This window comes from Perca flavescens, chromosome 6 (genome assembly GCF_004354835.1).
Source record: "Perca flavescens isolate YP-PL-M2 chromosome 6, PFLA_1.0, whole genome shotgun sequence".
In the NCBI taxonomy this organism is placed as follows: Eukaryota; Metazoa; Chordata; class Actinopteri; order Perciformes; family Percidae; genus Perca; species Perca flavescens.
This window is the reverse complement of record NC_041336.1, coordinates 25,273,559-25,300,478: the sequence shown is the minus strand read 5'-3', so window position 1 is coordinate 25,300,478 and position 26,920 is coordinate 25,273,559. Positions and strand designations below refer to the sequence as shown.

The 26,920-nt window shown below is 38.8% G+C and overlaps 1 protein-coding gene across 1 annotated transcript in view; it reads left to right on the top strand.

Annotated features, from left to right (window-relative positions):
- The first annotated feature begins 210 nt into the window (after positions 1 to 210).
- Positions 211 to 26,920, top strand: part of LOC114557369 (lysophosphatidylcholine acyltransferase 1) — a 48,685-nt gene continuing 21,975 nt past the window's right edge. The window contains exons 1-3 of the mRNA XM_028580800.1: positions 211 to 673; positions 9,210 to 9,349; positions 22,444 to 22,658. Coding sequence (XP_028436601.1) covers positions 551 to 673; positions 9,210 to 9,349; positions 22,444 to 22,658 — 478 coding nt within the window. The 5' untranslated portion in view covers positions 211 to 550. The remainder of the gene's footprint in view (positions 674 to 9,209; positions 9,350 to 22,443; positions 22,659 to 26,920) is intronic.

The window sequence follows — 26,920 nt, the reverse complement described above, 5'->3', positions numbered from 1 at the left end:
CAATTTATTTTAACTAAGCGTTGATTGATATGACGAAATTGACTAGAAAAACAAAATAGTTTTCAGCGCGCTACAATTAGGCTACATAAGCCTGTTTTGTAAATGAGTTGCTTATATTCTGTCCAAGTACAAACAATTCTATGTTGCAACTTTGAAATTACGATATTTTGGACAGTTGTGAAGGCAGCATCACATCATTCTGGGCAGGATTTGCTGCGCATGCGCTCTGTCAGAAAAGAAGAATCGTGGCTGCGTTTAGCATTCAGAGCTAGCGGACTGGTTGGGAAACAACACCTGCGCACTGTAGGCAGAAATCGGCGACTTTAAATATCCCCATCTAATCCTTGAGCTAACCATTATCTCTTCATGCTGTCCGGGAAAGGAAGATAACGATAATAACCCCGCACTGCCACCTCAATTAGCCACCGTGCAAGACGGATAAGGAAATCTGCGTTTTGCGTGAGGAGTCTACCTTTCAGGCAAAATCACTTTTCTGTTTGGAATATTAAGAATATAGCTGCAACCTCGCCCAACGTGACTTCTTGTAATAATGAGGTTACCGAGTAACCGACAATGTGCGGTGGAAGGAGATGGGAAGAAGATGGACCAAGCTCCTCCGTTCAGAAACCCTTTTGTGCACGTCTTGAAATTCACCCCTATGGAAAAGGCAAAGGTAAAATTATGTTTGCAGGCAAATTATTTTCTCATGTTCAGATATGTTAGCATGTTTAGTAGTTTGTAGAATATTAACACTTCAGTGCGACACAGTGGAGAGGCTGTCACCATCATTTAACTTGGGCAGTTTTTCCTGATTGAATTGTAGCATTATCTGATTGTAGTCACCTGAGCTAGTGTTAGCTAACCAGCTAACAGTAGCCACATACATGTTGCTTTCTCAGTCCTGTCTTGTTGACTTGCTGCCTTGCCTTAATGCTGCTGGAAACGGATGAGGGTCTTTTTAAAATAAATAAATAGACGTTTAACTTAGCTGCAGCAACGGCACGTAACACATGAGTACATTATACATGAAAATCCAGAATGAAATACAGCTATTTGAGCATGGCCGCCTGAACGTTAACTGTAGTCTCGCATTGCCAGATATATCTCCATCTCCACAGCACTGTTACAGGATGGGCCTAGCTTGTTGCTCTTTAACTGTTGCCATGACGTTAGCTATCAGAAACGAGCATGTTGTGCGGTAGCTTTGACAAAGATTTCATGTTTTTCTTTTAAATATGCCATTGATTGTAAACACGGACGATACCGTTTTGTGGCTTCCCTTGTATTTCCTGCATGCTTTGTTGCTTCTCACGGTGCGTCCCACACGAACAGCAACCAACACGTGTGGATGTGGAGAATGGGATGGAAAACTGACAGTCATGTTCATATTTCCCCATCTCTATATAACATAGATGTATTTTCCCCAGCTGTTAGTACACACGTTTTTGCCATAGTCGCCTGATATGTTTTTTTTTCTTTTTTTTTACAATTTTTCAGCACATAGAGCAGATGTGCAGCCTCCGTCATTGATGTTGATAATCAGGTCTAGCTTCCATCCTTCTCTGCATAAGGTGTTGACATGCAGGCTACTTTAGGCCTCCAGACACAGGTTGTATTATGTTTGAGCGTCATTGCTAAAAAAAAAGTTGGGATGCAGCCTGCATATCTGATTGATTTTGCACCCTTTCTATCTATTTCCGTGCAAATATTGCAACATGTTGCATTATGTTCAAATGAAGGAAACCTCCACTCATGTGGCCTATTTTTGTGAGCATTAGATTATCTTGCTCTTTCAAACTGGGGCTACTTTGGAGGTACGCATGGGACCTTAGTCCTTAGTTCACCTCTTTTTTTTTTTTCTTTATATTTTAGAGGTGTTTGTGACATTAACAGCATAAATCTGTGCATTAAGTCATAGGTCCTGGTTCAATGAGACATAAATTTGTACAATTACAGCAAATTAGGGATCCAGATGACGTTTGAGAGACAAGTACAATCATACCAGAGTAAAGTAAAACAAAAATGCCAGCATGCATTCTAAAATTGTTTTAAAGGAACACGCCGACTTATTGGGAATTTAGCTTATTCACCGTAACCCCCAGAGTAAGACAAGTCGGTACATACCCTTCTCATCTCCGTGCGTGCTGTAACGCTGTCTGACGGTTCCAGCATTAGCTTAGCCCAGCACAGATCCTGCAGGTAACTGGTTCCAACTAGCCTACTGCTCCGAATTGTGACAAAAGTGACAAAATAACGCCAACATGTTCCTATTTACACGTTGTGATTTATAGAGTCACAGCGTGTACAAAAAACAACGTAACATGAGACACACTTATTCGGAGCAGTAGGATTACTGGAACCATTCACCTGCATGTTCTGTGCTGGCCTGATGCCGCTGGAGCCGTCAGACAGCCTTACAGCACGCACGGAGATGAGAAGGGTATGTATGGACTTGTCTAACTCTGGGGGTTACGGTGAATAAGCTAAATTCCCAATAAGTCGGCATGTTCCTTTTTAATAGAAGTGCATTGTTGATGCTCTAAGATAAACAAATAAATAAATGTATTAAATCTTTGCAAAACCTGTATACCTTCTCTTTGTAAAGCTTCCAAATTTGAAATTGGCAGCAGCTTTCCAAAGTTGCAGTTTGATTGATGTCCAGCAGCAAATTCATTTCTTGTGTATTACCTGCCTAAATTGTTACCATATAGATTGGTATATGCTGTAGAGTATTAGTAAACGGTGTGGAATTGAGAACAGCTGTGAGGTATTTTCAGTAACGGAGTTCAGTCCAATGGTGGAGCCTCAGTTTTATGAATGGCGCTACTCTGGCATAGCAGGCATAAGCAAGTATCTTGTTACAAGTAAGAATAGTGACCTAGGGAGTTTCACTCGTGTTTCTTACCTTCTGGCTCTTTTGAGACTGAAGGGAAAAAGGTAAAATGTCAGGCGGAACAAAGCCCAGGGATTAGACAGGTTTTCTGGTTTCTCCTATGAGGCTGAACATAATAAAATCGAGGAAGTTACACAGAGAGCAATACACTTCTAAAATACAAGATATCTATCTATCTATCTATCTATCTATCTATCTGTGCCAAAAATAAATTGCTAAATATTACACACAGCCTCCTCATTTTCCCCTCCAGTGGCATTTAATTATGTTCTTGGCAACATAGCTTGTACGCATGCCTACATATATTGTAACTTTATATTAAATATGTTTTTAATACTGTTTTTTGCAGGTTAAGTGCTGAAGCAAAAGTGGGTCATGGAGCTATGCAAATGTCTTTCCTAGTTCCTACAAGTGTTTTCAGCATGTTGCACTGATCCTGCTTTTGCATCGGCAGCAACATGAAAGTGAAACCCTGAAGACTAGAGCAAACTGTGATAGTTCTGTCTACCAGTTGACAGACCAATTAACCCACAGAATTCTGTTATGGGTTCAAAGAGCGAAGGGATTGTTATATGTGCCCCTTGTCTATTGTAAAAATGACGGTGCTAAGTGGCATACTGTCACTCAATGGCATGAGATGACAAAGGATTGTCCAGTAGTCCCTTTTACACAGATCCGGCATTAGCACCTCAATGAAGGTTTGGCGTATAGCTGGCTTTGTTTATTCACACAGAACCAAGCAAAGGCGGCATCATACGATCCCAGTGCGCAATTCCACATGTGTGTGAACAGTTAATAATAAACCACGCAAACCAAACCCAACCCACACACCACCAACTTAAGCTAAAGGCGCGAAAGCTAATAGGCTGTACCTGAATTAAAAACAGTTCTTCCAAGCCAAATTGGCGGCGTTGCTCACAGTGCATGAGTCGGTGCAGTAGACCCATACACTAGAGAGGAGCTGGGGACTTCTTTGCTTATCCTGTGACTTTTAGTTCTTTTCGTGACCTAGAGGTTTGCTATCCAGAAAAAGGGCATAAAATAAGATGGACACGTCTGACAAACGGGGCACATTAGTCAGTTGAACCAAATCTTGGAGCGACTGTAGAGACTTGCACATTCTCCTTAGTAGGCTATACTGTAATTCAGTAGCCCGACTTTGTAATCCACATGAAGATGCTTTTGCAGTTTTGCACCTTGATGAGCTAATACACTGACTCATGGACCTACTGTGAGAACATATTGCATTGTTTCTGTTAACGACTTAGGTGTATCTGCAAACATTCCATTCCTAATCTAGATTTAAAGCCTAAAAGTTGGTAATGTGTCAGAGGGCAAGCTGCTAATGTTAAAGTTGATTTCATTCCCAGTTTAGGTTAGACAAGGCTAATCTACCTTCCTTGTGTGATTGATTGGGGAACCCCACACAGACTAGCCTAAATCTGTTTTAATCCTGCCAAAAGGGTCGTCGAGTCAATATCTTTTCCCACAATATCTATAAGTATTTCTATGCATTGGCATCAGAAGTGGGTAACTGATGTGTTCCTCCACAAGAGTAGTCCTACATATGCATCAGTTTTAATGTGCAGTTTGCTCAATTTAAAAATTAAGTTCAAATATTCCTTCTAAAAAACACTTTGAGGTTTGAATATATTTGAATATCTATTTGTGTGCGTTATGTCCATAAGAGGGCAAACCAATACAATGGGAGACATAGGCTAACTACTTGTATAGGTGTATTAATAGCAACATAAACATTATTTTTAAATGTAATTGTCCTATATAATGTACAACTTATTTGAAACACCATAGACCTCTGGTCTCTCTGGTGCGTGCAGGAGGTAGAACCTGAGGCGAGTTACACTGTGATCACATACCCGGTTTGTAATTTGGGGTTCCGAATCCTGTCTTCTCTCCAGATTGGCATTTTTGTTACCGTCTTTGTCGCGTCTTGTTCTTCACCCTCATTGTGTTTAGTTCCGGCAGCGCCTGCTAATTGATAGAAACGTCATCAACACTCCCACTCGCTCGCTGTGAATTCTCTGGACGACCAGTTTGGCTCAATAAGACATTACACAGACAGAGAGCTGAATGTTTAGGGGGCAGCTGCTCATGCCCACGCAAGAGACACCTGTGGTAGTGCTGCTTTTTATCTCTTTTTTTTTTTTTTTTTTTTTTCTTTCCACAATTGATTATTCATTTTCATATTCAAATGTCTTGTCTGGCTAGCTTTTCAACAATCCCAACCCTGCCTTTTAAACACAGTCCAACAAGGACATTGTTCAAGCGTGTAAGTGTGAAACTTCTGCATTTTAAAAACGGGAAGTTTCTACACGTCTCTCCTACCGATGCAAAGGTTACAGTTCAAGCTGTTTATCAGTTAGATTTTCTTTTGCTTTATTTAACACAAGTCCCTGTTTGATTGTGGATTGAGTTACATACGGTAAAACGTTGTGGGAAGAAATCGATACAGCATAGTATCGCGATATTTTCCTTGACAGTACTGTATCGATACACAGACGCCAAGTATCAATCTATTATTGTGTGTTTGTCTGCTTGACAATCCCATTTTGCAGCAATAAAATTGTGTGTGAGATGAACAAACGGGGACATTTATCTATAGATAAAACAGATGTTGACAAAGTTTCCTTTTGGGGGCATAATTTGAAGTTGGGAACAATTTTGAAGTTGGAAAAAAGGTAATGAATTGCAATACATTGCAGAATATTGCAATATGTTTAAAATCACAACAATATTGTATCGTGACATTTTAAAACACACACACACACACACACACACACACACAAAACCTAGTTTCAACCTACAAGGGTCTTCTTCATCAGTGCAGAGATAATAACAACAGACTGGTAACATCTGGTTCACAACTGCAATTGCTAACTTGCATTTTGTTCGCAAGACCTACAAATGGCTACACTGTCAACACAGAGTAGAGTTTTGCTTTTAGACTAGCCTGTGATTTTGATACCAAGAAGCTCAAGTTAATCTTGTACCTTTTACAGTATTGTTACAATTTAGGCCATACTTGGCAGCTACATTACATTTCCCAAGTTGTGGTCCAGTTGAATATTTATTTTGTTTTCACGTTTATTTTTTAGACTGTGACAAGCCTTGTTGCATGGATTTAAAGATTCCTTTCAGTACAATGCCTACATTTATTCTAACTCTTGGGGGGGCATTGCATTTATTTTAATTCTAAGTGACATTCATGCATTCTCATGCTTTGTTTCTGAATAAATCTTTTAACAAAGGCAGTATACAATTGCCCTCAAGCATTCCCGGCAAGCCCTTTTTTATATTATAGGAAATAAATACCGTGGTTTGTTCTTTCTTGTGCAAAATTGTATAGTTTTATATTTGTATAAAAATAGACCTACATTCGGTAGACATATATATATATAATTAATGCATGTATCTTAAGAGGATCTTTGGAAAGTAAACATTTTGGAGTACTATGGGGGGAAAAAAAGAAAAACTAGGGGTTTTACACTGAGAACTTTTTATGACTCTTAACCAAAACCCAACACAACGTCAATAATGTAATACTATCATATTATATGGATATTTTACAGAGCAGCAGTATGTTTTTGGGAGAGCAAACATGTGTAAAAAGTGTTAATTTAACATAGGGCTGTGCAATTAATACATTTTTTAATCGTGACTACAATTTTAGCACATTACCTTTTTTGCAAGTAAATTCTTATTTTGTCTTGGTGTTCTGAATAAAAACTAAACGGAAAAGTATGAAGGGAAATTTCACAGTTCAAGGTGTTTTCACTGTTAATTTGTTTACTTTGATAGTTGCAACATATTTCCCAAAGTCAACGAGGAGTCGTGTTAAATGATCATGATTTCAATATTGACCAAAATAATTGTGATTATGACGTTTTTCATTATCGAGCAGGCCTACTTTAAGACTAACTATTTTCCAACTAGTCTCAAACATGTGTTTGCTGCTTATTGTCAGTAATTTAACAAGCACGTTTTCAATTGATTGAGTTAAATTGACCACTGTCAGACAAGCACTCTACCCGGATAAGATGCAGATAGGCTTTATGCTCACCAGTAGCGGTTGCTATCAAGACAAATATTGACAGAAGATAAACACTGCTATCAGGGAGTCATAAAAAGCTGTAAAGCAAACACTCACCATTAGAACCAAACAATGCAAGGTTTTGTCAGAGCCCTCAAGAATGAAGAACATATGCTCTATGAAGCGCAATTAGGATGTATACATAAGGGCCATATTGTGACCAGAGGGCTGTCTGATTTAAATTGTCTAGTACATGTTGGCTATCACACCCAGCTCTTCATGCAATGTAGCTGCTGTTCTGTATTGCTGAGCTGCCGGTGACCACTGTGATCAGAGGCCATGCTGCAGGCCTGATGCTGCCCTCTGTACTGTGTAGGACGGGCACATAAGGGAAAAAGCCTCTCTGCTTCATTACAGTATACGTTGGGAATTAAACTATGTTACACTGATTTTTTTTTTTTTTTTCTTTACACCAGATGCTGATAGTTAATTGCTTTTCATAAGACAAAGCACCATTGTTTTCTGATGGGCTTTTTTATTGTGCTTTGTTAAAGGAATACTTAACCCTCAAAATGACCATTGCTATATCAGTCACTCAACGAGAGGTTGCTTCAAATTTGTATTTAAAACTCTATTCTCTACTCTTTTATTGCATGACTCCACAATGAAGGGAGAATCCAAAGACAGAGACTTGTCTTGGTGCAGTGTTTCCCACACATTTAAAAAGCAATTTGTGGCGGGGGGGTACTTATTATCGTAACAATCAAGTAACAAAAACTGAGTGATGTGGTCCTCCTCCTCCTACTTCAATGCCTAAAGAATCTATCTCGGTCTCTCCCTGACCCTGTCTTTCACTGGTTGAAGCCTGAAAATGTTGTAAACAAATTAATAACATAACTAATTACACTGGTCGGACTGTTCAGCTCTGTTCAGGCTGGTCCTTAGCCTCAACACGTGCCTTTTTCCGTCGCGGAAAATACTTTTCAATACTCAACTGGATTGAAGCAGCAAACATTCAGTGTAAGAGTAAAAAAATTACATAACATTATTTATGAGTTTATTTAATTCACAGCTGCTATATGTAGTATTTTGACCTCGACAAACCTAATGCACTTGCGACTAGTTAACTTTCTAAAGCAGAGTCGGGTCGGGACTCAACGTTAACACACTGACAACATTGTATTCGGACTACAAAATATTTTTATAGCACTTCTTAGTGTGTGATTGTGTAAAGGTGTTCACGAGATAGCGTCCCTGTGTCCACGTTTGGACACTTATTGGCTAATGTTTCATTAAAATATCTGTACAAATATATAAATGATCTATTAATGTTTTCAGTTAATTTAATGGTGTAAAACTAAAGTGTAACGTCTTACCTTTCTAACGGTATATAGTTTTAACTGTTTACTTTAGCTTTTACTTTACAAGAGCCGGCTAAAGTACGCTATCAACGGTCAATTAGCCATGTGCTACCCTTGGCCATAACCGGACACCCCTATCTCCTCGCTGTAAACACTGGCCCCGTTGCTGGTTTTTCGGGGGTATTAAGTCCCATCAATGCTGTCAAAACTACCAGATTGTACTTCCATCCTTCACAGTAAGTATAATAATATTAGTTTATGTGTGGGAAACACCCTGGTGCATTCAAGAAATAGGGGTCTACACATTGCGTATGAGCAAAACAACAAGCTTTAAGAACTTGTAAAACCTTTATTCAAGTTGTGCAGTACAATCCATGTCGTTTATTCAACCGTGTGCTCAGTACTTCCCAAACACGTTTTCGCCAAAACCTTACAAAAAAAAACACTTCTGCTACTCATCCGCTACTGTTCTAAAGAAGCTTGTGCAGGCGCAATACTCGTCCGTGCAAGTCTAGACCAGTAGTGCGCAATCGAGAGACTGTTCATGCGGAAGTGATGTAAATAGTAAGGTTTTAGTCTCAAAGCATGTGTTTGGAAAGTACTGAGCTTTCGGCTGGATAAACAAGACTTAGATTATACTGCACGAGTTGTGGAAGAGTTTGTAAATGGATATTTTAATATAGTTTTGCGGTCGTTAAATGTTGACCCCTATTTCTCTGCACCAAGACATTTTTTGACATATCTATTTTTAGAGTCAACTTTTGGTAAATTTGGTGATTTGGGGCTTCATAGTTAAGACTAGGTAAAGTCAAAGTGAGACTGTTGCGGTACCGAGATGACGTGTATTGTTGGATCTGTTTCTTTAACCCTTTTCCTTCTTTCTCTCTTCCTCAATCTCTTCCAGATTGCATTCATGACAGTCACACTGTTCCCCATCCGTCTACTCATAGCTGCATTCATGATGCTGCTGGCTTGGCCTTTTGCCTTCCTGGCCTCAGTAGGGCGCTCGGAGACCACCGTTGAACCCCAGTGCCTCTGGAGGAGGTGGGTGCTTTCTTATGCATTTGTGTGTCTGTCTGTTTGATGGGGAATTTTGTATTGTAGGAAAGTCTATAATTCTTAAAAGGAATGTGCATCAGCAACAGTAGAATGCGTTGGGAAGCTGGCCATACAATGCTCTTTTCATTATGAATCAAACATCACATAACTCGAAAATGCTACTTCATGAAAGTTACTTCAAACAGTAACCCTATACTTAATCTATATATAAAATTTTTCTCGTAGACCTTTACACCTGTCATTGTACAATGCAACTATGATAAAGGAGCTGAAATGTCTGATGTCACCGTTAAAGTTTTAGGTTAAAAAACAAAAATCCCAATATGTTGCCTATCTTATTTTATGCTGAGAAATTCTTGAGCTTTGCTAGTTCAGTTGTTCACCCTAGGGATGGCGAAAACAAAAAATTTTCTTGACCGGTCACCGAGCCTCATTAACCGGTTAACCGTTTAGTTTAAAATATGCTACGCTATTTGAAATAACAGCCATTTCGACCATTTTCAACCTGCAATTTCTCAACTCTGAACTCTCAACACACACACACACACACACACACACACACACACACACACACACACACACACACACACTGCCCCGGCACCGCCCTTCCACTCACCTCACGTTTTTTAAATCCCCTACAGCGCAAACAAAATTACATTGTTTGGTTCCGGTTTCCGACCGACCCTTTCAATTAATGTGCGACCCAAATTTATTTTATGAGCTTGGGGAAGAAATGATACTAATTAAATAAATACACAAATAAAAAGTTTAAGGCGAACTATAATTACATTTTTGTACAGCACTCTTGCGATGCAAGATGCCCGTTTTCCTCCAGCAATGCTGGAAGAGGACCCAATGTCGCCGCAGCGGCACTTAACTTTGCCGTGTCCAGTTTTAGGGCAGCAGCAGCGTGAGGACGGCGCCTTCAACCAGCCCTCACCGGCCACGGCGGCCAGCTACAGCGCCGCCGGGGAGCTTCAACACGTCAGACAGGGCAGATGAAACCACTCATGAACTATATGTTGTGTTTAATGTTGTTCAAGAGGATGGCAACGTAGCAAGCAAACACGATCAAATGAAAGGTAAACCCCCTTTAGAGTGCTCTAACGTTACAGCAAGTCCCTCCCAGCAAACATTTGGACGTTTAATGACCGTTGAAAAGACATCCGTCCGAGACGTCCCGTCATGGTTGAAAAATAGTTCCAAAATGAAAGTTGAACCGACGTCTTTGACGTCACTTGGCCGTGAATTCCACGTCTTTTCTGGCCGTGAATTCCACGTCTTTGCTGCGCATCCCTGGATGCCAGAATTAGTCTTCTTCTGGATGTTTTATAAGGTGTGTTTCTGCATAAGTGTAGGCTATAAGCCTGCATATTAAACAATCATACACCCATTGTGTTAAATCGTGAACGGCGATCTTGACGTTTACACATCTAAACTTGACAAAGGTTCTAAAAAGGTCCACAATCGGTCCAGTCATACCTGAACGTCTATAACACGTTATAATCACGTGTAGATCAAACAACACTTTACTTATACATTTAAGTTCTTAATATAATTAATTGCATCTGAATATAGGGTTAAGGTTTGTTGCATGGAATTATGCATAATTTATAGTTATTACAGTAACTACATGTAACAAGGAAACTGTAAAATAAACTGTTCTTATTTTCATTTTAGTAGTTCATTACAAATGATCATAAAGATAACGGGATGAACTAAAGAGCCACAAAATTCCAAATCACATTTATTTATTTTACGTTTTATACAATACAGATTCACCCGGGAAACAGGAAAAACGTGTTCATTACAAAACAAATTCAGTTTTAGCTCAATTCCGTTAATTTAGTTCAGTTCAATAACACTGTCACAAATATCTGACTTTGTGTAGCATCTTTTTGCAACATCATTTACACCAGAAAAGTTATTTGTTATAACCACACCCCCAGCTCTTCCCGGAGCATTTCAAGGGTTCCGCCATAGCCACATCAATTTCTGATTCAGTTGAATTTGGGCTCCACCTCTTCACAGCATCTGAGGGAAGAGAATATTACAATAATAAACAAAACAAACAGTAGGAAAAAAATTACATTGAATTATTGTCTAAATGTTTTTATGGTCCTATAACTAAATAAAAAAAAATAAATGAAACAAGATTTTGCACCAGTTTCATGAATGAAAAGTTAGAAAAAGCTAAAATCTATCTATCTATCTATCTATCTATCTATCTATCTATCTATCTATCTATCTATCTATCTATCTATCTATCTATCTTAACCCATTCTATGAAAAAAAATATAGGATTACTTCACCTTAGAAAAAATAACCAAATAAGGTAAAAAAAAAAAAATCACGATTAACAGTACAGTGCAGCGTAGCAATTGCATGCAATGTTAAAACATACACTTTCACAACTTTGACTGTAACATTAAACATACTTTATACTATGGTATACCGTTGTATAAGTTCAAAGTAACTTTTAGCCTACTAACGTTTGCTAGCTAGCTAATTTTAGCCAAACTCAGTACATTTCAGTTGACAATGTGGGCATCCTTTCTTTCGGTTCATTCATATCAAACAAGTAAAACTCAAGCAGGTTAATCTAATAATACAAAATGTACTTACCCAACAGTAGAGTTTTAATAATATTATCGATACAACTCAATTCCTCCTCTCCTCGTGGTTGTTCAACGTTGAAGTTACTGGCTCCGGAGTCTATGGGGAGAACGCGTTAACATCTCGCGAGATAATCTATCCTATCGCGGGATTTTGTAATATTGCGAGATCTTTTGTTACTACATCTTGGCAGCAGTTTCCCTGTCAATGGCAATTACATGTTATATATGTTAATGATTACATCCAACTCCGACATAAATGGTGACCGGATATATTTATGTTTTACATGTATGCATACATTCATTTAAAAACAAAGAATACATCAGGTACAACAGGTTTAAATAATGACTAAAATGACGAGAGCAAAATGAGAGCAATTAAAGTTAAGTTATGAGGTAGTGGTAAGCTAAAGTGATGTATAATCAATAGCATGGAGTCAAGTCAACAGTGTACACCAGAATAATATATAATGTGGTTAAGTAATGATACTTACTGTTTGTACTAATATAACAAAACAAAAAATATACTAATATAGTGTGTGATGCAGTATGGAGAACAACCAAGTCCCATATGAACCCAAGAGACTTTTAGTGCAGCTGTTGATGTTCACTACAAACAAAACTTGAAATAATGACTAAAATGCAGTGGCTTTGCAATCACTTAACCACACTGGGCCCTGTGTAATTATAATTTATTTAAACAACATAAAGTAAATGTACTTTGTATACAAATCGTGTTTCTTTTTCTGTTTTGCTTGACTAGACGTGTAAAGGACGTCAGTGGACGTCTTCACAACCTTTTAAAAACTTGGCGAATTAAATTAATTATTGCAGTATTAACCATGCAAGGGTTTAGCGCAGCTTTATCACAATTGATTTCATAGAGGGGCATGATGGACTATAAATGCACGTGTAAAGGACGTCACTTAGTGGACGTCCACTTACAACTGATTCACAACATGGTATACACGTAGCTAAAAGTAAAAATAACAATTATACATGCAACCCCACAGAACTGTTGACATGTACAAATGTATCTGAATGCATTTTTAGGACATGTTCTGTGTAACATCTTGCCGTCCTACCGCAACTATTTTTGGCCAGGGACACAACGTTGCCGTCGGACCAATGTTTGCTGGGCTGGGCTGGGCTGGGGCTCATGACAACTTCACAACACAATTCATTTGGATACAAGCGTTGCATTATGGAAGATAGACGGGATTCTGAACAGCGATACACACACACACACACACACACACACACACACACACACACACACACACACACACACACACACACACACAGCAGAGCCGAGGTGTCTGCGTTACTTCACGCAGCACATGTAACTGGCTGGAAACGATAGCTAAAGCTTATACATTATTTATTTACTTCCGCTGGCGCAGATGAACTAACGGTACACTCGTTGACTGTAAGAAGCCTACAATAAACCCTCCATGATTAAAGAGTCAATATTTATCAATTTAAACATGTAGAAACCGATATTTCAGTCTGCTCTTCATGCGCTGTCCACTCTTGTTCACCGCGCTGTGCAAACAAAGCTCTACTCTGCAAATAGCGACTTTACAAACAAGCTAAAATGAAAGATGTCAGTTTGTAGTCTGTTTCTTAGTTTGCAACGAATCTTGATTTTTTTTGGACAAACTCTTGTAAACGTAGCTGCTGTCTAAACGAACCATCCTCTCCGCTGGAGCGGTAAACCTGTGGCTGTATTATAAGACCAAAACAAATACACGTGGCTACTTAATATGCACGTGAATTACAGTACATGTTTTCAATTTATTAAGCGACAACTGTACATGTAGTAACAGGTAGGCTATGTTATGAAAATATTGAGTATCCATGCTACTGTAAAGGCAAAAAAAAATCCTACTTATCCCTTGCTGCCACTGGGAAAAAAATTAAATAAATTCCCTATCGACCCATGAACTCAACAGACAACAAACAAACGGGAACCAAACAATTTTTTTTTTTTTGTTCCTTATGAAAAATTTTGCGTGAGGGATTATTTCACTTCACAGAAAAAAAAATATTGGCATGACATGGCTAACTGTAGTAGCGTTTATTCCAATATCTATAATTGCTTAAATTAAAGATCACTTTTTTTTTTTTTTTTAACCGACTAACAATAATTTTGACCGGTCAACGTTGAAACGGTCAACCACCCGTCAAACGGTCATTGGTTAACATCCCTAGTTCACCCCTCTGTCTCAGTCTCAGTCAATTAATGTAATCGCGATGTCTATGGAGTTATATTACTGCCATTAGTCAAGAGCGCATTATTTCAATTTGAGAGCATTTCTCACTGATATTACGTTCAGATTTCTTGCTCTCACACTCAAATAGTCACTGCTCGCGCTCAAAACCTTGCTCTCACACTCAAATAGTCACTGCTCGTGCTTAGATTTGCTCTGCTTGTGCTCAAACTTTCTGCTTGGACTCAGATATGTTGTTGTTTGGACAGATTTCCTGCTCTCAGCTTTGAACCTTCTCCTCGCACTCAGGCTGATTCTGCTCGCTTGCAAATTTTCTGCTCTCGGATCTCTCCTGCGTGCTTGGATTTTTTTGTGTTATAACCCTGCCAAAAGTCAACAACCAATAGAATGCCAGCTGTAGTGTTGACCAATGAAATGATCCCTGCCCCGTTGAGGGTGCGTTCACTTTACGTTAGAACGTCTGTTGAGGGCGGCTGCACTGTAACCGATAACTGTAACCAAGTTTATATATCCCCGTGCCGTTCATTGCTTTATTATAAGTATATGTCAACAATGTGCACAGAATGGTCGATGCACTTTCACCTGCACCCATCAGGAAACGGGAGAAAGCTTTGAAGTGGGACATATGAAGTTATGTCCACAACTACGAGGGTGAGTAACATAACTTAAGCACCTAGCTAGCTAGCTAACATATGGCGCTAGCATATAGCCTAGCTTGATGTCCATAAACAAATAGATTTTCTTTATTGTATAGCTAGATTGAACGACATGACTGACTGTATGTGTATATGTGATGACCTCACTTTGTATTTTTTCCTCGTTTGGTTAACCATGTTCCTGGGATTTGGCTGATTTCATGTTAGAGCCAGTAGTAGAACCTAAACTGTAATATAACTGAAAGAACACCAGAAACTGGATTGTTTGTGTCAGCTTTTGCATCACTGTTGTGTTCATCAGAATTTAGTCTTCATTCCTTCATATAGCATTAGTCTGAAAATGATGAATTCATATCAGTCTGGTCTGTGTACTTTTTCGTTCATTCGATTTTCATTTCATAAACTGTTATTAAAAAAACAACTGCAGCCGGGACATTCTAACTCTTAACGTGAAAAAGCTTAATGTGGTTTAATGTACCTAAGCAATGATCAATGTTTACCAAATTTCTCTCTCATATTGCTCCTCATAACCACTGAAAACTGTCAAAAAATCTAAACCAAAGTCCAATTATTATGGACGTTATGTGACTAATAACTGACTGTTTAGTTACATTAAACCACGTTAAGCTTTTTCACGTTAAGCGTTAGAATGTCCCAGCTGCAGTTGAGGGAAACTATAACTTCCTAAGCGACTGATAATCCGTTTTTTGCCACCCTTTACATAATAAATATGGCTATGAAATAGAACATGAAATACATAAATGAGGCAATACATATATAGGCATTAGCTAGTGATTATAGTTCAATAGCCTAAATAAATACGTTTTACTTATTTATTTTCAGGGACTTTTATTTATTCTGTCTATTTATATGCACGTTATATTTTATTAAGTTTTGTTATCTCACAGACTCTGACTAAAAGCAGCAGCAAGCCTGCCTGGCATTAGTGCATCATAGCCTATCACTGCAAAGAAAAGAAAATATGAATAAATCACAAGCGCGGAAGATTCCCAGCTCAGCTAGAGCGGGTAACGCCAGCGAACCGCAGGGACCGAGGTCACAGGGCTGGTGGCTAGCTGCTAGCTAGCTGCAGCAGCAGCTAATATTAGAATATTAGACCCAGCACCGGAGGTCTGATCCCCATGATCTGATCCTGAACCGCCGGTGACTCTCTGCCAGATCAGCAAGTTTAACGGCAGCAACAGAAAGTTTGCTGGGATTGTTAACGGTGGCGTAACGATACCGTTAAAGCCGTGAACTGAAATTCTGTTTCCTCAGTCAGCTGGTTCGACTGTCTTTGGGCGAAGTTGTCTGCGACGGGAAGAGACAGAGAGTCAGAGGGAGGCAGGGAGAGAGGGTAATAAATACATGTGACATTATGAAATAAAATTCCCCCCAAGCATTATCAAGAGTACAGGTTTCCAAAGTAATTTTAGCCTGGGCTGAAAGCAACACTGGTAGGCTAGGCTGGCGCTGTTGCCTTGGAAATGACAACATCCGGTCTCTGACTATGAAAAAACAGGCCTTTTTTCATCTCTATTTTCGAGTGTTTTTTTTTTTTTTTTTTGTTATATGAAATAGAAAATGAAAATCACAGCATATTTTAAATTTCTCCCATCCCCTTTTGACCATGAAAAGGAAAAAACGGCTTGTATTTCAATTTCAAATTTCGTATTTTAAAACGAAAATCAAATAACCATTTGTTTTTTGTTTTATAATACCTGTTTATGAAATGAAAATCAAATGAACGAAAAAGTACACGGACCCAGTCTGTTAAGTACAATTTCACCACTATAATAAAACAGATCTAGAAATGATATGCTTTATTTGCAACTTAAATGTTATTTTTTTAATTAATACAAAGCAAACTGAGCAGAAAAGAACAAGTGTTTTGTTTTTTCTTCTTCTAGGTGTGACTGAAGTACCCCTGTTGTAATATAATAGTAAAATCATGTTGCATACACTTATCATTTATGGTTTCTTGCTTAAATTCACAAGGTGCACAACCAGGCCTGGGAGAGAAAATTACTGATATCCACAAAACCAAATCAGACAAAGGTAGGTATGTATGTATGTATGTATGTATGTATGTGGGCTGTCAATCGATTAAAAAAAATTAACTAATTAATTGCACAATTTGCTGTAATTAATCGCGATTAATCGCTTTTTTAAATTGAGACTGAAGCTTGTAATAATATTTAAATGCTAAATCACTTAACTTTGCAAATATGAAGAAAAAAACAAACAAGGAAAGGTTCTGCTAAGTTCAGAATGTTTAATATCTTTCAGAACAACAGCAGCAACAATTTGGCTTAGTCCTGCTGAAGGCTGCTGAAACGGCTAGAAACTGTCTGACTTGAGAGCAGATTTTTGTCACCGTCCCCGGCTGCTGTCGCCTGCTCTCGTCTACTTTACAGGCGAGGAGCAGTTCATATCCAACGAGCCGAGAGTTCAGTTCATCTCCAACGAGCCGAGAGTTCAGTCGCCGGCAGGGCAGTCGGGACTCACCCGGAAATGACGAGCGCAATGAGGTGACTAGAGTCTCAAAATCTGACGAAAATCTTCTAAACTGACCTTTGTTGAGCTGAAATGAAGACAGATTCAGCAACTGCATCACGGCCTATTTCTCGCTTAAAATGTTTTCAGAAACATGTTTCCAGAACTATTTTAGTACAATATGAGATCGTATTCTGAACGGCCGCCATGACAGTCTGGCTCTCAATATCCAGAGAAAACAAACCCATGTGACGCGTTCGTCCAATCAGCTGCCGGTTTTCATTACTTGGGCAACAATACAGAGTAGCGCCGCCTGCTGTTATGGAGATGTATTACGTTTCTCAGCCGCCACATGAAGTAAACAAACACAGCTGCGTTAATTTCGTAAATCCTTTTTAACAAGTTAAATATTAAAAAATTAACGCAAAAATGAACGCGTTAATTTTGACAGCCCTAATATCTATATATAGATGTGTATATATAGATATAGGTGTGTGTGTGTGTGTGTGTGTGTGTGTGTGTATATATATATATATATATATATATATATATATATATATATATATATATATATATATATATATATATATATATTATAGTAATGATCTTAAAGAAAGCTATGTACACCTAATATCTTATGTGTCTATGAATTTGTCTTTAATAGGAGCATACTATACAAAGACTACAGTGGAGAGTTGCTGGATCTTTCGGTCCTCAAAGTGCCAGAGATCTACAAAGACTTCACCCCTCTTTCTGCACCATCACCTGCATAATCAAAGTGATAAAAGAGAGAACAAACTATTGTTTTGACATGAATAGGTGCCTGTAATGTCAGCCAATATATTCAATCAATTCAATAAATGTTGATAAGTATCACTGATATTTCTTAAATCATTGTAGTTTTTCAGAGCAATAAGATACAGATTATTAAAACCCTGATCAAGGCAAATTGTTTTTTCATTTTCCATAACATTTATAAAAAGAAACCGTACAATTAAATTGACCAGAGCTGACACTTGGTAAATAGCTTTAATTTGCCTTGTCAAAATAATGAGTAATTCATAACAAATTGCACAATATTTGACACAAAACCTTAAAAGTGTATTGTTCATACTACGGTGAAAGCAGAACAATTTGCCTATAGGATTTACTGTAGCAGGAACATTGATATTGGCAAACAGATGACCCAGGTTAAGGTGAGTTTGTGAGCAGGGTTATGAATAAAGATAAGATAAGCCTAGTGTTCACAAGAGGGATGATTCAGGTATTGCAACACAAATTAAAAATAATTCAATTAAATAGGAGGTATATACAACTAGTAGAAGATAAATGAACTATACAAGAGTAATTAAGGTTAAGTTATGAGGTAGTGGTAAGCTAAAGTGATGTATAATCAATAGCATGGAGTCAAGTCAACACTGTACACCAGAATAATATATAATGTGGTTAAGTAATGATACTTACTGTTTGTACTAATATAACAAAACAAAAAATATACTAATATAATATAGTGTGTGATGCAGTATGGAGAACAACCAAGTCCCATATGAACCAAACAAAACCTGCAGATGGTTGTAGTCTGTAGTCAGCCATACAGTAGGTAGATCTAGACCAGATGGTTGTAGTCTGTAGTCAGCCATACAGTAGGTAGATCTGGAGCAGATGGTTGTAGTCTGTAGTCAGCCATACAGTAGGTAGATCTGGACCAGATGGTTGTAGTCTGTAGTCAGCCATACAGTAGGTAGATCTGGAGCAGATGGTTGTAGTCTGTAGTCAGCCGTACAGTAGGTAGATCTGGAGCAGATGGTTGTAGTCTGTAGTCAGCCATACAGTAGGTAGATCTGGAGCAGATGGTTGTAGTCTGTAGTCAGCCATACAGTAGGTAGATCTGGACCAGATGGTTGTAGTCTGTAGTCAGCCATACAGTAGGTAGATCTGGAGCAGCAGGGTGAATTCTAGCTATCATGGGTTGGTGATATGACACACACAGATCAACAGGGGTCGAGCCCCTTAGCCCCACCTGGATGAAAAGAACGTGAAACAAAATACTTGTTTTTTCAGTTCAGTTTGCTTTGTATTAATTAAACAAATAATTGCTATTTAAGGTGCAAATAAGAAAGCATATCATTTCTAGATTTGTTTTTATTATAGTGGTGAAATTGTACTTAATGTTACAACTTTTTAAACAGGCTGATATGAATTCATCATTTTCAGACTAATGCTATATGAAGGAATGAAGACTAAATTCTGATGAACAACACAACAGTGATGCAAAAGCTGAACAAACAATCCAGTTTCTGGTGTTCTTTCAGTTATATTACAGTTTAGGTTCTACTACTGGCTCTAACATGAAATCAGCCAAATCCCAGGAACATGGTTAACCAAACGAGGAAAAAATACAAAGTGAGGTCATCACATATACACATACAGTCCGTCATGTCGTTCAATCTAGCTATACAATAAAGAAAATCTATTTGTTTATGGACATCAAGCTAGGCTATATGTTAGCTAGGTACCTAGGTGCTTAAGTTATGTTACTCACCCTCGTAGTTGTGGACATAACTTCATATTTCCCACTTCAAAGCTTTCTCCCGTTTCCTGATGGGTGCAGATGAAAGTGCGTCGACCATTCTGTGCACATTGTTGACATATACTTATAATAAAGCAATGAACGGCGCGGGGATATATAAACTTGGTTACAGTTATCGGTTACAGTGCAGCCACCCTCAACAGACGTTCTAACGTAAAGTGAACGCACCCTCAACGGGGCAAGGATCATTTCATTGGTCAACACTACAGCTGGCATTCTATTGGTTGTTGACTTTTGGCAGGGTTATAACACAAAAAAATCCAAGCGCGCAGAAGAGATCCGAGAGCAGAAAATTTGCAAGCGAGCACAATCAGCCTGAGTGCGAGGAGAAGGTTCAAAGCTGAGAGCAGGAAATCTGTCCAAACAACAACATATCTGAGTCCAAGCAGAAAGTTTGAGCACAAGCAGAGCAAATCTAAGCACGAGCAGTGACTATTCGAGTGTGAGAGCAAGGTTTTGAGCGCAAGCAGTGACTATTTGATTGTGAGAGCAAGAAATCTGAATGTAATATCAGTGAGAAATGCTCTCAAATTGAAAGAATGCGCTATTAACCAATGGCATTAATATAACTCCATAGATGTCACTGTGCAATTACATAACTGCAAAAATTGTGCAATTTAAAGCCTCTGAACACCCACACAGGTGTTTTCAGTTATTCTGGCTGATTAGACTCTTTTCAGGTTGAAGGTGAGCCGGAGTTTTGATGGGAACTTATTAGGTCACAAATTCTTTCTACCAATAAGGATGACAAAGGTGTCATTTTTCCAGCCCTAACAGGTGCAACAACACTAACCGTGGACTCAGGAAGATGTCTATCACTCAGTCTAACCACACCCACACAGTCCTGGAAAAGGTCCAATCAGCCACATTAACTATAAACACCAGTGTGGGTGTTCAGGGCCTTTTTTAAGTAAACAAATGTGTGCGTGAAACTCTTGTCTCTGTGTGCACTGCAGTCTCCACGTTGGTACACCCTTCACTTTGCCAACACTATTAACAACCACCGAGTCTTAAGAAGCTTGGTGTTTTTATTGTTCACTGTTGACTCACTTTACATCGTCTTTGTTATCTCTTCTTCCTCTCGCTTTTCACTCACACACCCGCTACAGTAAGTCTGACACCACTCGCCGTTCGCTCTCCTCGCTTGACCACTCGGACACTGACGCAACTCAGCGACACTGCCATTCTCGCTCTCACTAATGCCTGATTTATGGCTCTGTGTTGAATTTATACGATGAATTACGCAACCCCAAAACATGACCAGTCAGTCTGTTTAGGCAGTAGCCTGTGTGTCGTGTATGGAGTATCAGAAGTGTAGAAGGTTTCAGAGGATGCAGACTTTAAGAAGAGGTACAAATTATATTTTGTAACTTAATCACTAGATATTATATTACACCCATCTTTAATGTCATTGTTTATAAGGGCAAAAGATAATGTATAATAAATGCCTTTCAGTAAATGTCCAAGTTGAGAAATCAATTTTTTTTTTATTTTGTGCAATTTCCTTGATAATCAAGCATGTAAACCGATGATACCATTACATCGTAATTGCAATCACAGTATTGCCAATCGCAATATGACTTGTTCTCCAAAAGGTGCAGCCCTACTCCATACTGCCTAATTGTGTAATAGTCTGTCCAAGAAACTCCCACAGCAGCTACAAGTCTTCTCTTCTTGAACACAAAGACTAAAAGGCCATTTGAAAGGTTAATGAATGACATATTTTATTAGGAGACTGGGTATACTGTAAATGATGCTTGTAATTTAAATGTGTGGGTGGGTTGCTGAGGGGAGATAGATAGATAGATAGATAGATAGATATAAACAAAAATATATATATATATTTTTTTCTTTTCAAACTGGGTCAAGTAGAGAAGAAAAAGACACAGGTGGTTAGCAAACAATATACAGATATAAGTAGGAATAGTTCCGCGTGTCAATTTATAATACGTCCTGTTGGGCTTAAGCATGCAACCAATCTTTAACACTGATTGAAAATGTGCAGACGTTGTTAGGTTGTCAATCCTGCTAAATTCTTTTAAAACTTTTCATATGGAAGTGGCAATTATCAGACCTATTTTAGCGTTGCAGCTACGGTATTTAATGGCATTTGCCAGGACGTTGATTGGTCTAGAGTGATGACAGTTTAGCTTGTGACTCGGCCACGAAGAACGCGGAACGAGAGAGACAGAAAAGAGTCGATGGGGTAACTAGCCTATACTAATTCTACAGGGGAAGAATGCCTCGCGGAGGATTAACGGTGTTATTTCTTGCTGTTGGTGTTGTTTTCACTCTGTCACTGCTCACTGATTATGTTATACTATAAATTAACTCCTATAACTACCCAATCTTCTATTTCAACTAAGTCATGTCATTGGCTTGAACATATGCATCTATCATACACATAACATACCAGTGTTGGCAATGTTATTCCCATTTGAAGTTTAAATGAAATGTGTCCCTTACACATGCATGCTGTTGTTTTCAGACTGGTGGACATCATTCTGAAGATCATCATGCGGGTCATGTGGTTTGCGGGCGGTTTCCATTGGATGACTGTGAAAGGGCGAAGGGCATTGCCTGCAGAAGCACCCATCCTCACCCTGGCACCCCACTCATCTTACTTTGATGCCATCCCAGTCACGATGACAATGGCCTCAATTGTCATGAAGGCCGAGAGCAAGGATATACCTCTCTGGGGTAGTAAGTACCAAACATGTATTTTACTGTCATTGTTACCTCTATGACTATGACCAAATTGTGAGCGAGAGAACAATCTGAAAAAAGTGACCTGATTCTTCATGACAGCATTACAAAATATATTTGAACAAAATACATAACCTCTATGCATAGGCACTGATATTATCTAAACTGGTCCAGCCACATATGGGTTCCAGTTAAGTATGTACAGTATGTGCATCTTTGTAAAGGGCAGGTCACAACTGTTTCTGTGAATTTCCTCCTGTATCAGTAAACCGAGGGGATTTTGCAATCTACTTTGCAGAAATGATTTACAAGACTTGAAGCTTGGCTAATGTTCACAGTAGTGGTATACCTGGAAATGTGCAAACACACAAAATAAATGCATGTGATGTTGTGGTGAAGCAGAAGGTATTTGTCAACTCTGACTCTGCAAGTTAATTCTGTACAAATGACATTGTTAAACTCACAAACAATCCATGACATGAGGAAGCAGAAATGAAATGTTCTTCGCCAGTTTTAAGAGATCACAATCAAACTGCAGAAGGAAAATACCTCTATAGTTACTCACATCGTCCTTACAATACTGAATGATAGGGATCTAAAGATTAAATGTTGCAGCAGTGTTGTAGCCTGTCAGACATAATTGCCAATAATACCTATGAATTATTTTATGGGGGAAAAATGTTTCATTATGCCCTTCATGAATGGCCCCATTCATGAAAATGGTGATCTGATTTATAGACACACATCCTATTCAACTCTTAAATCTCTGGACTATCACTCTGCTGTGAGATTCATAACTGGTAATGTATATGGTACACATCATTGTATTGAAAGTGTTGGGTGGTCCTCTCTCCAAGAGAGATGGGATACTCACTGGTATCTTTTTATCTATAAGGCTCTTGTTGGACAACTGCCATCTTACCTTACAGAACTTCTCTGTCCCTCAGAGGGACATTATCAGACTCTCTCTGCTGACTGGCTTTTGCTTCATGTTTCCCGAGCTCGCTCTGAACTTGAAAAACTGCTTTTACAGGACTCAACATTAAGGCTTGTCCGGGACAAGTGGATTTTTGTAGGGCAAGTGGAAGAGAAATTTACTTGGAAAAGTTAAAACTCAAACAAGCTGGCTCTCTGCCTGAAGCGTTACTACTCCGCTGCTCGTTTGTCCGTAAGTTATTGTAAAACCTCAGCTCCGCGACTCGCCGGATTAAATATCCGCTAATAATCAACAGTAAAGTAGCTACACCTTTTTGAAGGATCCCTTGGTCACTCAGCCTCTGCCGGGTAGAAAGTGAAATTGTATTTTAAAAAAAAAAAGATTTAACACCATTTAGAAATAACATAATAACAAAGTAAAATCTTTTTTTTTTTTTTTTTTTTTTTGTCTTATTTTTAAGTGCAAACCATAATCAAAGTAGAACTCTCTCAAAGTGCAAACAGAGACTGACCAATTGTTTCTTTCAAGCATGATACACTGCTCAGCCTAAGATGCAGGCATGTTCTTTTTCAGGAATATGAGCATGTCCACGCTTTCAGGCAGTAGTTGAGACCTTTGGGCACTAATTATGTCTCCTGCAATTGAAAAGACAATTGAAACAGGCAGTTGAATAACCATCAAACTCTTTGTAGCGACCAATGCTCTTTTCTCCTCTTTTGCAGCAGTAAACAAGAAAGTAGAAGTTGTGTGTGTGTGTGTGTGTGTGTGTGTGTGTGTGTGTGTGTGTGTGTGTGTGTTTGGTTTGTGTGATGCAACTCTGCTACCGCTCTGCAAAAGTTGTGGGGGATCTTCTATGCTAATTTCGGGGTCAAAGCCAGACTCCTGTTATGCTGGCTTCTTCTCTGCACTGTGTACTGATATCGCAAAGCAACTTTTCACCTTGAGAAATATCCTCACGTTTTATTATCGCCACCTCTACTTGCTTGTATTGCAGGACAGCTGTTGGAATGAATTCCGGATGTCGAATAGAATTTGAATAGTAAAAAATCGACACTAATCGAATGCTGAAATTTACTATTCTAATGTATTTTTCAAATCTCGCCTTGGCCTACCCACATGTGAAAACGAAATGCTTTTTTCACATCTGAACAATAAATTTATCAGGAGTGAGCGACACAAGGCATTGTGCGATCTTAGGTCACGGCGCTTACACTACGGTAGAGAGGGAGTGTAAGGCTGTGGCTGGGAATCAAAAGAAGGTTGTGAAATGTTTTAACGTTAATTTAAAAAAAATAACGAAATAAATTCAAATGGCATTATAGAGGAAGATTGACCGCTCTAATTCAGACACATAGGCAAATTGTCATTGTTGTCAACGTGATGTTTTAAAAGAACCTAAGTAGCATAAACAATGTATACATCTTCCATTTTCAGGATCAATTTATAGTGTTATGTTTGGTTAAAAGGTTATCTGTACAACTTCAGTTTGACTAGTCAAGCTGGCCTTACAGTAGGAACCAGGCACAAATGTCTGGCCAAGCAAGTGGATTCCAGAATAAGCATTAAGACCTGATCAGCCAGAGTGACGTGTGTCTCTCAGGGTAACAGCTAGAGCCCTAATCCCTTCCTGTCGGCAGACAGCTCACAGTTGGAATCAATTTCTGCTTCTCATGGCCTCGCTCTCTCAAGGTTTTCTTGATCTAACCCAATCAAGTGAAATGGACAGTCATGGTGTCACTCTATCATGCTGTCATATTGCTCTTTAGACAAATGAAAGTTGTAGTGGTGAGTGAACTGTTGTCTGTCAGTTTATTTCAAACATTCAGCACTCAGGTTGTTGCAAAATAGTATTTTGTTTTAAAATAGCCTAATTTGACTTTGTGAGGCACATAAAGTTTGACTGGGTGGTAACTTACATTAAAATTGCAATATTAATGATATTTTTTTGGTAATGTGTCAGTATCAATTGTGATAATATAAATGTGTAAAAACTAGGGCTGTTAAAATTAACGCGATAATGGGTTCCTGGGTAGCTCACCTGGTAGAGCTAATAAATAAATAATAAATAGGGGTTTACTCTTCAATGCAGCGGCCGCTGGTTCAACTCCGGCCTGCAGCCCTTTGCTGCATGTCATTACCCCTCTCTCTCCCCTTTCATGTCTTCAGCTGTCCTATACAAATACCTAAAATGCCCCCCAAAAATAATCTTCAAGTGCTCATATTATGCTTTTTGGCTTTTTCATTTTCCTTTATTATGTTATATATTTTTTTTTTTTTTTGTGCATGTAACATAACAGCCCAAATAATAGCACAAAAAAGGGCTCAGGGCTACAGACTGCGACCAAAATTTGAGTGTGCGACTAAATTTTACATCCAGTCGCACATGTGCGACCAGTAAATTTGCCCCCCTTTTTTATACACGTTAAACATTGAAATTTCGGTACCTGAGAGCACGTAAGCGCAAGTTTATCGGTCCTCTCTGAAAATTGACAGAGAGCAGAGCTCTGACACAAACGCACACACTCACACACATGCAGAGCTGCAGACGGAGCAAACTATGTGGGCTGTTTTGTTGAAGTCACAGTGAGTCACGGCGATGCTGATAAAATGGTTTCAAGTGTGGTTACAGTTTTGTAGACACTATTGTAGTCCAGCTTTACTTCCGTGACAAACGTGCGTCACTTTGTAACACACGTTCTAATGCTAGCTGCTGTGTGGCACGCCCTCATACTCTGCTTCTGACTGGGTGGTAGTCCTTACATAAGTACTGCGCATGTGTGACTCCCAACAAAGATGGAACAGAAGTGATGTTTGCCTCACTCTGTAGCTAAAACGGAGAGCTCAACTCACAGGGTGAAAATAGGAGCTACAGCAATGTGCAGTACAACAAAAATATGGGGTTTTTCGACCACATAAACCTATTCTGGTACAACCTCTAAATACAATTATGAACCTGAAAATGACCATAATAAGAGAAATGAAATGAACCCAATAATAACTAGTTAACGCAAATTCCTTTTAATGCTACTTATTTTTTGAAGCATGATTGACGTTGTGGATGGCTAGCAGAAACAAACCTCCTTGAGCAGAAATGGATAAAGAAAAAGGTCTTTTGAATGGCAAATTAAGTTTCAAAACCCTTGCACGTGGTTCTCTTGACAAGACTAACGTTATTTGCATGTATTGTCGATGTTGATTGAGTTACCACTGGAGTACGGCAAGTCTCAAGCACTCCTTGCTGGCCAAGCATACGGCTGATGCAGAGAACCCTATGGCTAGAGAAGATGTGGAAAGTGAAGGCAACCGTGGTAATCAGAGCACT